This window comes from Pelodiscus sinensis, unplaced genomic scaffold (assembly GCF_049634645.1).
Source record: "Pelodiscus sinensis isolate JC-2024 unplaced genomic scaffold, ASM4963464v1 ctg65, whole genome shotgun sequence".
NCBI classification, from domain to species: domain Eukaryota; kingdom Metazoa; phylum Chordata; order Testudines; family Trionychidae; genus Pelodiscus; species Pelodiscus sinensis.
This window is the reverse complement of record NW_027465825.1, coordinates 461546-474785: the sequence shown is the minus strand read 5'-3', so window position 1 is coordinate 474785 and position 13240 is coordinate 461546. Positions and strand designations below refer to the sequence as shown.

The 13240-nt window shown below is 48.7% G+C and overlaps 1 protein-coding gene across 6 annotated transcripts in view; it reads left to right on the top strand.

Moving 5' to 3' along the window:
• Positions 1-13240, top strand: part of CFAP57 (cilia and flagella associated protein 57) — a 172740-nt gene that overhangs the window by 75597 nt on the left and 83903 nt on the right. For all 6 annotated transcript variants that reach the window (XM_075914599.1, XM_075914598.1, XM_075914597.1 and 3 more), the window contains 2 exons: positions 6737-6902; positions 7339-7452. In XM_075914599.1, the coding sequence (XP_075770714.1) occupies positions 6737-6902; positions 7339-7452 (280 nt within the window). The remainder of the gene's footprint in view (positions 1-6736; positions 6903-7338; positions 7453-13240) is intronic.

Here is a 13240-nt window from a genome sequence, read left to right as displayed (position 1 = left end):
GCAATAACACCGAGTCCCACCATCCTTAGGGGGTACTGTTCTGTAGTCACCAACAGTGGAGCACCCATGGGGACATCACCCGAAGAAAGAAAAGAAATTACTCACTTTGTGCAGTAACGACTCTTCTTTGAGATGTGTGTCCCCATGGGTGCTCCATGACCCTCCGTTCTTCCCCTCCACTAGGAGTTGGTTTATCAGCTTGGGCATAGACGAGGAACTGTCAAATGGTGTGAGGAGCCTTTTGTGCGAGAGCAGCCCAACTGCTAAGAAGAACTCCTATCTGTGGCTTCGGGGACCACCCATCACCACAGTGGAGCATCCATAGGGAGACTCACCTCGAAGAACAGTCATTAGTACACAAGGTGAATAACTTTCTTATTTCTGTGGTATGTAACCTATCACTTAAATCTTCCTCTGTATCAGAGGACTGGTGCACGGGTAATGTAATGCAACTTTTTGAAAAGGCTCCAGAGGCAATCCTATCAATTTACAGGCCAGTAAGCCTAACTTCAGTATCAGACAAATTGGTTGAAACTGTAGTCTAAAACAGAATTATCAGACATATAAATGAGCACAATACATTGGGGAAGAGTCAATACAGCTTTTGTAAGAGGAAATCTATTAGAATTCTTCGAGGGTGTCCACACAGATGGAGAATGGTGGTCCAGGTCATAAAATCTGACTACACCATCTCTTTCATATTCATCATCCCCACGCTCCCTCCTTTCCTGTCCCTTTCCAGGGCCCCCTCTCATGAGCACCTCCTACAACAGGAAGTGGACCACTTCCTGCTGCTGGGTCCCATAGAACCAAATCAATACCAAGAGAAAAGTTTTTACTTCAATTATTTCCTGACAGAGAAGAAAAGCAGGGGATGGAGACCAGTCTTAGCGCTCCCAAAACTCAACAAGTTTGTACACAACCATGGGTTCAAAATGGTCAGTTTGGCCACAGGCAACCCAACACTAGACGGGGTACTGGTTTGCAGCTGTCAACCTCCAAGATGCATATTTTCCTATTGCCATACATTCAGCCCTCAGATTATTCCTGAGGTTCACAGTAGGCCCAATCATTATCAGTACTGTATTCTGCCTTTTGGTTTATCCACTACTCCCCAAGTTTTCTCAAACACGCATGGTAGTACAGATTGAACCTCTCTAATCCAGCACTCTCTGGTCTGGCAACATCCATGGTCTGGCATGATTTTAATTAGCTGGATGTTCACTTATCATGAGTGTGGCAAAGTTTCCCGCTGTCCCATAAAGTTTGTTTACAGCCACCAATCCTGGCTCTTAGGGTACGTCTAGACTACAGGCTTTTGTCGACAGAAGTTTTGTTGACAGATACTGTCGACAAAGCTTCTGTCGACAAAGAACGTCTAGACTACATTCAGTTCTGTCGACAAAGCAAGCTGCTTTGTCGACAAAACCCTGTAGTCTAGACACAACCCTAGATGCAATAACACCTTCTGTCAACAGAACTCTGTCGACAGAAGGCGTTATGCCTTGTAAAATGAGGTTTACCAGCGTCGACAAAACTGCTGAGTTCTGTCGACGTTATGTCGACAGTACTCAGCGGTAGTGTAGACGCAGGTATAGTTTTGTCGACAAAACTCTGTAGTCTAGACACACCCTAAGGCTACGTCTACACTGGCCCCTTTTCCGGAAGGGGCATGTAAATTTCATGAGTCGTAGTAGGGAAATGCGCGGGGGATTTAAATATCCCCCGCGGCATTTAAATAAAAATGTCCGCCGCTTTTTAAAAAAGCCGGAAAAGAGCGTCTACACTGGCCCCGATCCTCCGGAAAAAGGGCACTTCGAAGTAGGAATAAGATCCTCCGGAAAAGGGCACTTTTTCCGGAGGATCGGGGCCAGTGTAGACGCTCTTTTCCGGCTTTTTTAAAAGCCGGAAAAAAGCAGCGGACATTTTTATTTAAATGCCGCGGGGGATATTTAAATCCCCCGCGCATTTCCCTACTACGACTCATGAAATTTACATGCCCCTTCCGGAAAAGGGGCCAGTGTAGACGAGCCCTAAGTGTTCTGTGTTATTTAGCTCTAATTTACCCTGACCCATCTTCTAAGAGCCCAGTAAACAGTGTAAGTGTTGGTAAATTTGCTAGACAATATTGACCTCCTGTGGTTCAGCAAATTCTCTGGTTCAGCACCAGAGAGGTCCCTAAGAGTGAGGACCTGTCTTCAGATTCCAGGACATATGATAACTGTAACATTCATAGTAAAGTGTACCAAACTTCATATGTGCTCTCTGCAGAGCTGGTTGAGCATGGTCTATGCTCCCAGCAAATGCACTCTCAAAAAAAGAGTGGCTCTGCCGCCAAAGGTCATCCTCTCACTACAGCGGTGGATAAAACCAGAGAACATTTGCTTTTGGATTATTTTTCAACAAAACTCCCTGTTGGTAACTATAGCAGGTCCATCACTGATAGGAAGGGGCTGTCCACCGAGAACACCACAACATACAGGGTAAGTGGTCTGTGCTGGAAGCCTGACTACACATCAGTTTCCTAGAACACCGCATGGTACACAATGCATACCATCATGTTCTCCCACTCATATTGTGGCAGCCTGAGAACAGGGAGCTGCCAAAGCCTCGTGGAGGGCAGATATGTGGGGAGCTAGATATGTGGCTTTATGTTCCCTGAGTAGGCTGTTAAAGACTATGGCCAGCCAGCCACACCTGAAGCCTATCTGGCATCAGCCTGAAGGGAGGACTAGTTGGAACACCTGCAGCCACTTAAGGTGGATGTGTGCACTATAAAAACACTTCTCCAGGCAAGGCTAGGGGGAAGGAGAAAAGGGACGGACTAGAAGAGAACTCAAGGAGAAGGGAGCAGCCCAGAGCAAGAGAACACACCTGAGTGCGCTGACGTGAAGGTTTGCTCCGTGATATTGGGAATGAGGTACTGCAGGAGGGGTTGGGGAAGTGGCCCAGGGAGGAGCTGCTGCTCAGGGGGCAAGGGCCAAGCTACACGGCCTGGGCCGGAACCTGGAGCAAGTGGGTAGGACCAGGTCCCCCCCAACCCTTCCCTCTGACTAGAAGGGCCAGCAGGGACTGGAAAAAGAAGGACAGTGGACTGGCTAATGATGAAAGAGGCTCTGGTAGCAGGATACCCTTGCCTTTGTGGCACTAATTAGGGACACTGCAAGCCTGTGAGGCCCACAAGAACCCACCAGGAAGCACAAGACCCATAGGTCTTAGCCCACACTTTGCCACAATATGAAAAAAATCAATTTGCATTCTGACTGACAATGTGTCCTTATGTGTAGCAACCTTATAGGTCTGGTGCATTCGCAACAAGATAAACTTCACAGGATGATAGCTACCAGGATGCCAAAACACTACAGAAGACAAGCTTAGCAGGCACTTAAAGGAATACAACCCCACCAAAAATTCTTGCCCAAAGTGGCTACACCCTTCCATACTAACCAAACTAAACATTTACCTGCCTTCTACCACAAACCACATGAGGATTCTCTGGAAGTCACATTACGCATGCTTGATGTCAGACAAGCGATTGCCTTTTACTTGGACAGAATTATACCATTTGGCAAGTCACCAAAACTATTTGCCTTTACAACAGAAAACTCCAGAGGTTCTGCAATATTGACCCAAAGACTATCCAAATGGATCTCCACTGTATCCAAACTTGCTACCAGATACGCAGCAAAGAACCCTCTTCGGGCATCAGCTCCCGTTCTGTGCGAGCCATGGCAACATCAGTCACATTACTGAACAATGTCCCCTTAATCGACATATGTAGACTGCAACCTGGACATCAGAGCAAAACTCTCAACTAACATTATGCAATCACCCAAAGCCCTAGCTCAGATTCTACTGTTGGCCTTACTGTGCTCTCATCCACTACTCACATATAGCTCCAAAGCCCTACCGCCCCTTGGGGGTCTGGGTGGAACTGCTCTACAGACACCAAGAGTCAGTGGTGGATATAGGGCAGGACGAGCGGGGCGGATGCCCTAGGCCCCGCGCTTCAATAGGCCCCGTGCCAGTGCTGGGGGCGGACTGGCCTGGCGGGGTACCAGGAATTTCCCGGTTGACCATCTGGCGGCTGCTGAAGGAGGAGGGGGATTGTGACATGGTGCCGCAGCCCTGCACTTTAAATTCCCCAGCGCTGGGCAGTATGGGCCATGTGAGGCCGAGGGAGAGCATGCGTGGCGTGCTGAAACGCCACGCAACAGCTGAGAGGGGAGAAGCCCAGGTGTGGCATGATGTCACGGCCCAGGACTTTAAAACCGTGCTCAGCGTTGCACCGCTTGGTTTGGCACGTGGGCTGGAGCCTGGGCTGGGGTCGCGGCTGCCCTGCAAACTGGAAGGCAGAAGGTGGATGGCAGAGGAAGGGGCTTGTGCTGAGGGGAAGGGGGGGCAGGTCGGGGGAAGGCACCAAAGGACAGCATGGAGGAGAGACAAATGCCAGGGGGCCAAGTGGAGATAATGAGGAAAACGGCAGGAGGGGAGGTGTCAGTGGAAGGGGGGACAGGGTGATTCTGGGAGAGGAGAGGGTAAGGGCATTGGAGGCTAAAGGGGGGAGGGAGAGGTGCTGGGAGAAGGCTTGAAAGGAGGGGTGGGCATGAGGAAGGTAGGGATGGAGCAAGGCATGTGTGAGGGCACGGGCATGAGGGGAATGGGGGCAGAGGGTGGTGAGGGGATGGGCATCGGGGAAAAGTGGGCAAAGGGTGCAGGGGCAGTGAGGGAAGGTGGAGGCACCAGGAGGCTGCAGGGGTAAGGGAAGGTGCAGGTGCCCGGGGATTCTGGAGGTGAAGCAGAAGGACAGACACCTGCAGAGGAGGGACCAGCACCAGAGGAGAGAGGCAGTGCAGGTGTGTAGAGGGAGGTGTTGGAGAGGGGATGAGGAGCGTAGCTCACATGATCAGAGTGGGGCTACTGGAGGAGTGGGCACAGGGGGGACGCCTTTTTCTATTTTTTCTCCAAAGGGGCGCCCCATGAAATTGTGCTGCCCTGAGCCCCGCAAAACTCTCATCCACCCCTGCCAAGAGTGGCGCACACACAGGGCACACATTTTGAAGAATCATCATTACTGCACAAGATTGGCAACTTCTTTTATGAGTTTCCTTGTTTAAAATATTAGCAGAACTGTAATGGTTCCATGAGCACCAGAAGGGGTCATTTCTAGTATAAATTACTTATCATTAACCAAATCAAATTAAACAAATTCCTTTTCTGAAATAATGTCACCCCCATCTGCACAGCCACCCTCCAACAGACAGATGAGTGAATACATAAGTCTTCTGTCCTGCCCTGAAGGCTAATGCATGCAGTCTGTGAAAGACCAATGTGGGGAGTGACTCCTAAAGTCAAGAATGACCAGGGCCAAGCACCTCCACCCCCTGAAACTATACCCAGAACAAACAGGAATTCAGTGCAGCCTGTAGAGAATAGACCTGGTGAATGTCTTGTGTTTCTTATCATAGTGCAGACTGCAGCTGTCTGCTTGCTTTATCTGCCTGAGTTCAGTTGTTTACAAGATAACCTTATTCAAAACTACATGATAGAAATCAAGCCCAGGGAGTTAAAGGCAGGATCCAAGAATAAATAAGGGAAGGGGAGAGGAGAGGAAAAAAAGAGAAAGAAAAGGAGGGGCAGAAAATGTGGGGAGGAAGAAAAAAAAGAGACAGAGAGTAGATAAGCTTCAGAGGGGTAGCCCAGTTAGTCTGTAACAGGAAAAACTTAAAAAACAAATAATCTAGTAGCACCTTAAAGACTAAATAGTTACAAAAGACTGATAAGAACCATTAACACCTCCATTGTTTGGTTGGTAGGTTAGTCATAGGATGTGGAAGGTAGTGGTGATCCAGCAGATATCTTTGTTTATACCATGTGCATAAGATTTAAACTTGTAAATGAAGTTAAGTTCCAATCCTTCTCTGTGTATTTGGCTTGCGGAATTTTGCCTTTTCAAATATCTGATTTGTGTCTGGGAAAGAATTAATGGACAAATCAGATATCCAAAAAGGCAATACACAGAAACCTGTTGGAGAACACTTTAATCTACCTGGACACTCATTAATGGATCTCCAAGTCACTGTTTTGTTTCAGGCAAATTCCACAAGCCAAATACACAGAGAAGGATTGGAACTTAACTTCATTTACAAGTTTAATTCTTATGCAAATGGTATGAATAAAGACATCCGCTGGCTCGCACACTACCTTCCACATCCTATGACTTAACCTACCAATCAAACAATGGAGGTGCTAATGGTTCTTATCAACCTCTTGTAACTATTTATTCTTTAAGGTGCTACTAGAGTATTTGTTGTTTTTTAAATTTTTACTGTTACAGACTAACTTGGCTACCCCTCTGAAGTTACTGCAGTTTAATATATGAAATATTTAGTAATTCTACTGATTTTATTGTCTCACGTGGCCAAGGATGCTCAGACTATGTATTTCTGTTGTGTGATATCCAACCAGAACTCCATTCCTCTTTTTCATTGTGTAACAGTGGACCAGTGATTCTCAGCTACTGCAAGCCTGCCCTTCCTTCCCCATAGATCAGCAGGTCTCAGGTTTCCAAGTAGTTCTTTGATTGTATCAGCTGTGTGACAGACACACAACTGTTTCACAGCACCCTGAATCTCTACAGAGGATGTTGCAGCAATTTCAGTGCAGGGCTGTACATCTGTATGACAGTTTGTAACTATGTGACTCAGGCTCTGTTACTGACTGGTGATTCTTGTAGCACTTTAGACTTGTATAAGGAGTACCAGGAGGAAGCCTATGCAATTTCTCTTCATCCCACTGGCCATTATGTGTTGGTTGGGTTTTCTGACAAACTACGGCTTATGAACCTGCTAATTGACGACATCCGAACTTTTAAGGACTTCACCGTGAGAGGGTGCAGAGAGGTGAGAAGCAACACAGAAGTTCAAATCTGGGGAGCTTGGGGGGAAATGGTGTGGTGAGAAGCAATGCTGGAGCTGATGTGAGAGAGAAGAATAGTAGTGCAAATGCTGAGATATGAGAATCTGAGGACGGAATCCTGAGTGAAAATGGATATAAAGGGGGCTTGGGACCTGGGAGTCGTAAAAAAGAAGGCAGAGAGCAAGTTGGGGGAATACGGGTCATCATACCCATGGGGTAGCTAAGAAGAGGGTGTTATGAGATGAGAGGAATCATGAAAAATTATGTCCATATTTAGAGATTTCTTCTTGCATGACTTTCAAACACTGGGTGACTGTATTGCAACTTCAATAAGAGACTTGGTATTTGGTGTTTATTTCTGTTTCCATCACACATTCAGTAATAGCTGCATGTATGCTCTCTCTCTCTCTCTCTCTGCAGTGCACCTTCAGTAATGGGGGTCATCTTTTTGCTGCAGTTAATGGGAATGTGATTCATATTTACTCCACCACCAGCTTTGAGAATGTTAATAACCTGAAAGGACACAATGGGAAGGTCAGTGTGCAATGCCTATCACAGAAATGGCTAAAGGAGAACTGGTAGATATAATTTATTTGGAGTTCCAAAAAGCCTGTATCCGAGTCTTTCAGAAGGGATTATGAAGCAAACTTTGTCATCATGGGGGAGAGGTAAAAAACTGTAATGGGTCAGAAACTGACTAACAGGAAAGAGATACAAAGGAAAAAATTGTAAATTTTCATCATGGCAGAAAGTTGGCAGCAAGTGCCACAAGGTTCTGTTCTAGAGTCTGTGCTTAATATTTATGAATGCCCTGAAAAATACAGATATTTTGCAATAATTTCATTAAAAAATTGTTTATTTTTCAAGTGCTTGCTCATATCCATTCCACACTAGGGCTACATCTACACTACACCTCTCTTGTGCAAAAGCCTATGCAAATGAAGCACGGATTAGCATATTGCCATGCTTCATTTGCATAATTAATTAGGGGCCAGTTTTGTGCAAGAGGCTTCTTCCCAGTGGTTTTTGGATTCTGGTTCATAATTTATTAGTTTCAAGTACAGTTTTAGTGTATTCTAGCTGGCATTAGTGCAAATAGTCCCTGTCATCAAGGGACTTGTTTCATCCCAGGAGCTGGGCAGAGCCTGGTCTTCCAGCATCAAACATTGTGTCGCCTGTAGCCTGAATCTGGTGCTGGATTCTCTGCCAACACCTGGAAGCCATTCCTGCACGAGTGTTCTGACAGTTCCATTGACTCCACAGACCTTTGCAGTGGCAAGAGACTTACCATAAAATTGCAAGTATAATGCGCACCTATGTATAATGCGCACCCTACCTTTTCAATGACAGAATCATGGAAAAAAATGAACTTCTATATATAATGCACACCTATGTATCTACACTCCTGTCAACAGGTCTGCCAGCACCAAGCCCAGCCTCGCCTGCTTCCCAGAGCCTGGACCTGGCTATCATTGGCAGCTGCAGCCAAGAGTAGGGGGACGGCCTGGCCAGGACACCCCGGGCCAGGGAAGTTGGTGGCCCCTGAGCAGAGGGCTTCACCGCCTTCTCCTCCTGTGCCCTGCTGCCCCCGGGGGGGGGGCGGCGCGCTCTGTGGCTCACTCTCCACTCCCAGCCTGCCACGGGGGCTCCCGGGAGCAGCCTGAAGGAGCCAGAGAGCTGCAGCCTGGCAGCGCCACTGGCTCTTCACCTTGTCTGGGAGCCAAAATAAAAATTTAAAAAATAACTGCTATGTATAACATGCACCCCGACTTTGACCCAGAAAAAATCAGAAAAAAAGTGTGGATTATACTCGAGATTTTATGGCCTTGGAAAGGGTTCAGAAAAGGGCAACTAAAATGATTAGGAGTTTGGAACGGGTCCCATATGAGGAGAGGTTAAAGTGACTGGGACTTTTCAGTTTAGAAAAGAGGAGACTGAGGGGGGATATGATAGAGGTCTATAAAATCAGGAGTGGTGTGGAGGGGGCCGATAAAGAAAAGTTATTTATTAGTTCCCTAAATAGAAGAACTAGAGGACACCAAAGGAAATTAATGGGTAGCAGGTTTAAAACTAATAAAAGAAAGTTCTTCTTCACACAGCGTGTAGTCAACCTGTGGAACTCCTTGCCAGAGGAGGCTGTGAAGGCTAGAACTATAACAGAGTTTAAAGAGAAGCTAGATAATTTCATGGAGGTTAGGTCCATAAAAGGCTATTAGCCAGGGGATAAAATGGTGTCCTTGGCCTCTGTTTGTCAGAGGCTGGAGAGAGATGGCAGGAGACAAATCGCTTGATCATTGTCTTTGGTCCACCCTCCCTGGGGCACCTGGTGCTGGCCACTGTCGGCAGACAGGATACTGGGCTAGAAGGACCTTTGGTCTGATCCAGTACGGCCGTTCTTATGTTATGTTATGTTCTTATGTTATGGTACTTTCGCTTCTGGATCCCCTAGCTTCAGTGGGACAACTGCTGCTCTGACATCTCTGAACAGTAAGTAGCATGGAGTTTTGAGCTCCTTCCCAGCACTGGGCCCTGCAGGATCTTCTGGGGCAACCTGACTCTGATACCATTGTCGTGACCATCTTCAGTCTGCAGCTGGTCCCCAAATCCCTAGCACTGAATGGAGACAGAGAGGAATATCACTCCACTGTGGTGACCAAAGGAGGACTACAATGAGAGGCCGCCCTGTAGTAGTAACAACATTCCTCAGATGGCAAGATGTCCAAGTCTACCCTTACCTCAATGACTGGCTGATCAAGGGTTGATCAAAGGCTCATATATGGAATCTCAGCATAGTCCAAGCCACCTTCCAATTGCTGGATCTGTTGATAAATGAACAGAACTCAACTCTTGAATAGAATTTATTGGGGCAGTGCTTGACTTGACCCCTGCCAGAGCCTTCCTTCCAGAGACCTCATTTCAGACTATCATAGAGCACAGAATCATAGAACACTAGAACTGGAAGGGACCTCAAGAGGTCATCAAGTCCACTCCCCTGACCTCACAGCAGGACCAAGCACCATCTAGACCATCCCTGACAAATGTTTATCTAATCTTCTCTTAAATATCTCTAATGATGAAGATTCTACAACCTCCTCAGGCAATTTATTCCAATGCTTAACCACCCTGATAGGAAATTTTAGGTTGGAAATTTATGTCCAACCTAAACCTCCCATGCTGCAATTTAAGTCTATTGCTTCTTGTTCTATCATCAGAGGTTAAGAAGAATATTTTTTTCCCCTCTCCTACTTGTAACATCTTTTTAGGTACTTGAGTGCTGTTCGGTCTCCTCTCAGTGTTCTCTTTTCCAAACTAAACAAACAGTTCTTTCAGTCTTCCGTCATAGTTCATGTTTTCTAGGCCTTTAATAATTTGTGTTGCTCTTCTCTGGACTTGCTCCAATTTGTGCCCAGAACTGAACACAATACTCCAGTTGAGGCCTGCTCACTGCAGAGTAGAGCAGAAGAGTTACCTCTCGTGTCTTGTTTACAACAGTACTATTAATGCATCCCAGAATGATGTTTGCTTTTTTGTAACCGTGTTGCACTGATTACTCATATTTAACTTGTGGTCCACTGTGACCCCTAGATCCTTTTCTGCAGTACACCTTCCTAGCTAGTCACTTCCCATTTTGCATGTGTGAAAATGACAATTAACGACTAAAGGACTTTCGCAACCTCTCAGCAAAGAAGTCCGGAGAGACAAGAGAATTGGACTAGCCCCAAAGGCCCATGGCTCTGAACCCTTGAGTAAGAATTGGCCAGGGAAGAGGGAGACAGAAGAGCGGCAAGAGGCCGTAAATGGACTTGGGGGCTGGGGGCAGGAAGGTCAGGGGGTAAAACCCAGTAGCCCAAGAAATGGGATGCCCCGGGCAGGATATCGATGCTACACATGTGGGGAGATTGGGCATATAGCGGCACACTGTCCAAACATAACAGAACCCATGCAGTGAGACCTAGGAGACCTGGGAGGCCCCTGCAATCTCATAAATTTGGCAGGCATAGCAATGGCCCCCCATCTGTACACCCGACCCGTTAAAATGAATGGAATAGAGACCACGGCCTTGGTGGACTCAGGGAGCACTGTCACATTGGTCTCCAGGCAGCTGATGGAACCAGACCAGCTGACCCTTGCCAAGCACACTGGGATCTCCTGTGTCCATGGAGATGTCAATTATTACCCTGTTGTCCCCGTACAAATAGAGATCCTGGGGAATGTCACAATGGTTGCAGTGGGGGTAGTTCCGAGGCTCCCATATCCAGTTGTGATTGGGCAGGACTTTCCTGGATTTAGTGACCTGCTCCCTACAACTGAGGGAAAGGAAGAGAGCCCCCTCCCAAGTTTTCATGAATTTTCCCAGGACCTATTTTCTGAGCCTGGGAAACCCCAGAAATCAAAGTGGGAAAGGAGGGCAGCCAAGAAACTGGGTACTCAAATTCTGACCCAGAACTTAAGGCAGGCCCTGGCTGGGAGGGAAACTGAGCCAACTGATAATGAAGCACTGAGAGAGGTAAATGAGCCTGAGGCTGGGCCTACCTCAGCAGGGCCCCCTGGGATGGAAGAGGCCAAAGGTTCCCCAGAGCCCAGGCAGGTAGGGCCCTCACTTGAAAATTTTGGACAGGACCAGGCCAACGACCCACTGTATCAAAACATTCGTAAAGAGGTAGTTGAAGTAAACAGGATCCCTGTAGAAGGAAGGCTCAAGGGCCCTAGACCCTATTACATTATCAAGAGGGATCTACTGTACCGAGTGTTGCCAGGCCCAGGACAGGAGGTGGAACAGCTCTTGGCGAGCCGTGTTGGACCTAGCACACAGTCATTTATTCGGGGGTCACCTAGGAGTTGAGAAAACCCTAGATAGGATTTTAAGAAGGTTCTACTGGCCCGGGGTATGTATGGAGGTTTGGCGGTATTGTGCCTCTTGCCCCGAATGCCAGCTTCATGGGCCCCAGCCGCACTTGAGAGCCCCACTGATACCCCGACCTATAATTGAGGTCCCTTTTGAACGCATCGCTATGGACCTAGTGGGCCCATTAGAAAATTCAGCCCAAGGACACCGGAACATATTAGTGGTCCTGGACTACGCCACCCGATACCCTGAGGCAGTACCCCTGAGAAATACCCATTCTAAGACAATAGCAAGGGAGTTAGTTCAAATCTTCTTGAGGGTGGGTGTAAATGAGTGAATCGTGGGGCCCCAATGGCACCCCTAACTCTCCGTCCCCAGTCCCGTGTTCCCGTCACCTGGTGAATCGCCGTCCGGCGTCCCAATCAATTACACTGACGGCCCGAGGAGCCTCCTCGCCGTCAGAGGTCGTCTTACCTCCCGTAGCGGGGAGAGGGGGGTCCGGGCCTGCCCCCTCTCATGGACCCCAGCCCAGGGCCCTAAGGACACAGACACTCGCGTCGTCCGGTCCGGCTGGCGGGGCGTCTGCCGTAACGTGCCAGCCCACAGGCTCTCTCTGCCCGCCCTGGGCTGCTTCCTCTCCCCACCAGTCCCCTGTACCTGCGCCGGCGGCTTACCCCCTCTGTCTGGGTCTCATCTGCTGCGATGCATTGCAGGAGGGTTCTCTCCGGGCTCCCCCCTTTACCAGTGCTGCTCGGGGTTTAAATGCCCAGGCCGCTTGGCGCGGGAGGGGGCTCCGCCCCCCCGTGCGTCCATCCACTTCCGGTTGTGTGGCGAGAGTACGTGGTGATGTCCCTTTTGGTGACATCCCTTTTGATCGCCTGTCCTGTCCGGGCATCTTGCCATGGCGGCTGCCCAGGAACAGCTGGCGCACCACCGACCGACGGGCACTAGGGCCGCTCGGTCTGCCGCTCACGGGGCACCCGGCTCCGGGGCGCCCGGCTTCTGCCCAAGCGCCACCGCTTGCGGCGCAGCCATCTCTGGAGCGTCCAGCTCCGGCCCGAGTGCCGCCGTGTATGCGGCTTCCAGGGGGACTGGAGTGCGGGGCGCCTCTGCCCCGTCACAGTGGGGATACCCAAGGAGATCCTAACCGATCAGGGTACTCCCTTTGTGTCCAAGTTAATGAAGGACCTGTGTGCACTACTCCACATACGGGCTCTGAGGACGTCAGTATACCACCCGCAGACGGATGGCCTTGTCGAGCGGTTCAACCGCACCCTCAAGGTCATGATCTGGAAGGTAGTGAGTTGGAACGGGAAAGATTGGGATGACCTACTCCCATACCTCATGTTTGCCATTCGAGAAGTACCACAGGCACCCACAGGCTTTTCCCCATTTGAACTACTATATGGGCGAAACCCCTGGGGCCTTCTAGACCTTGCCAAAGAGACCTGGGAGGAGCAGACAAACCATGGATGC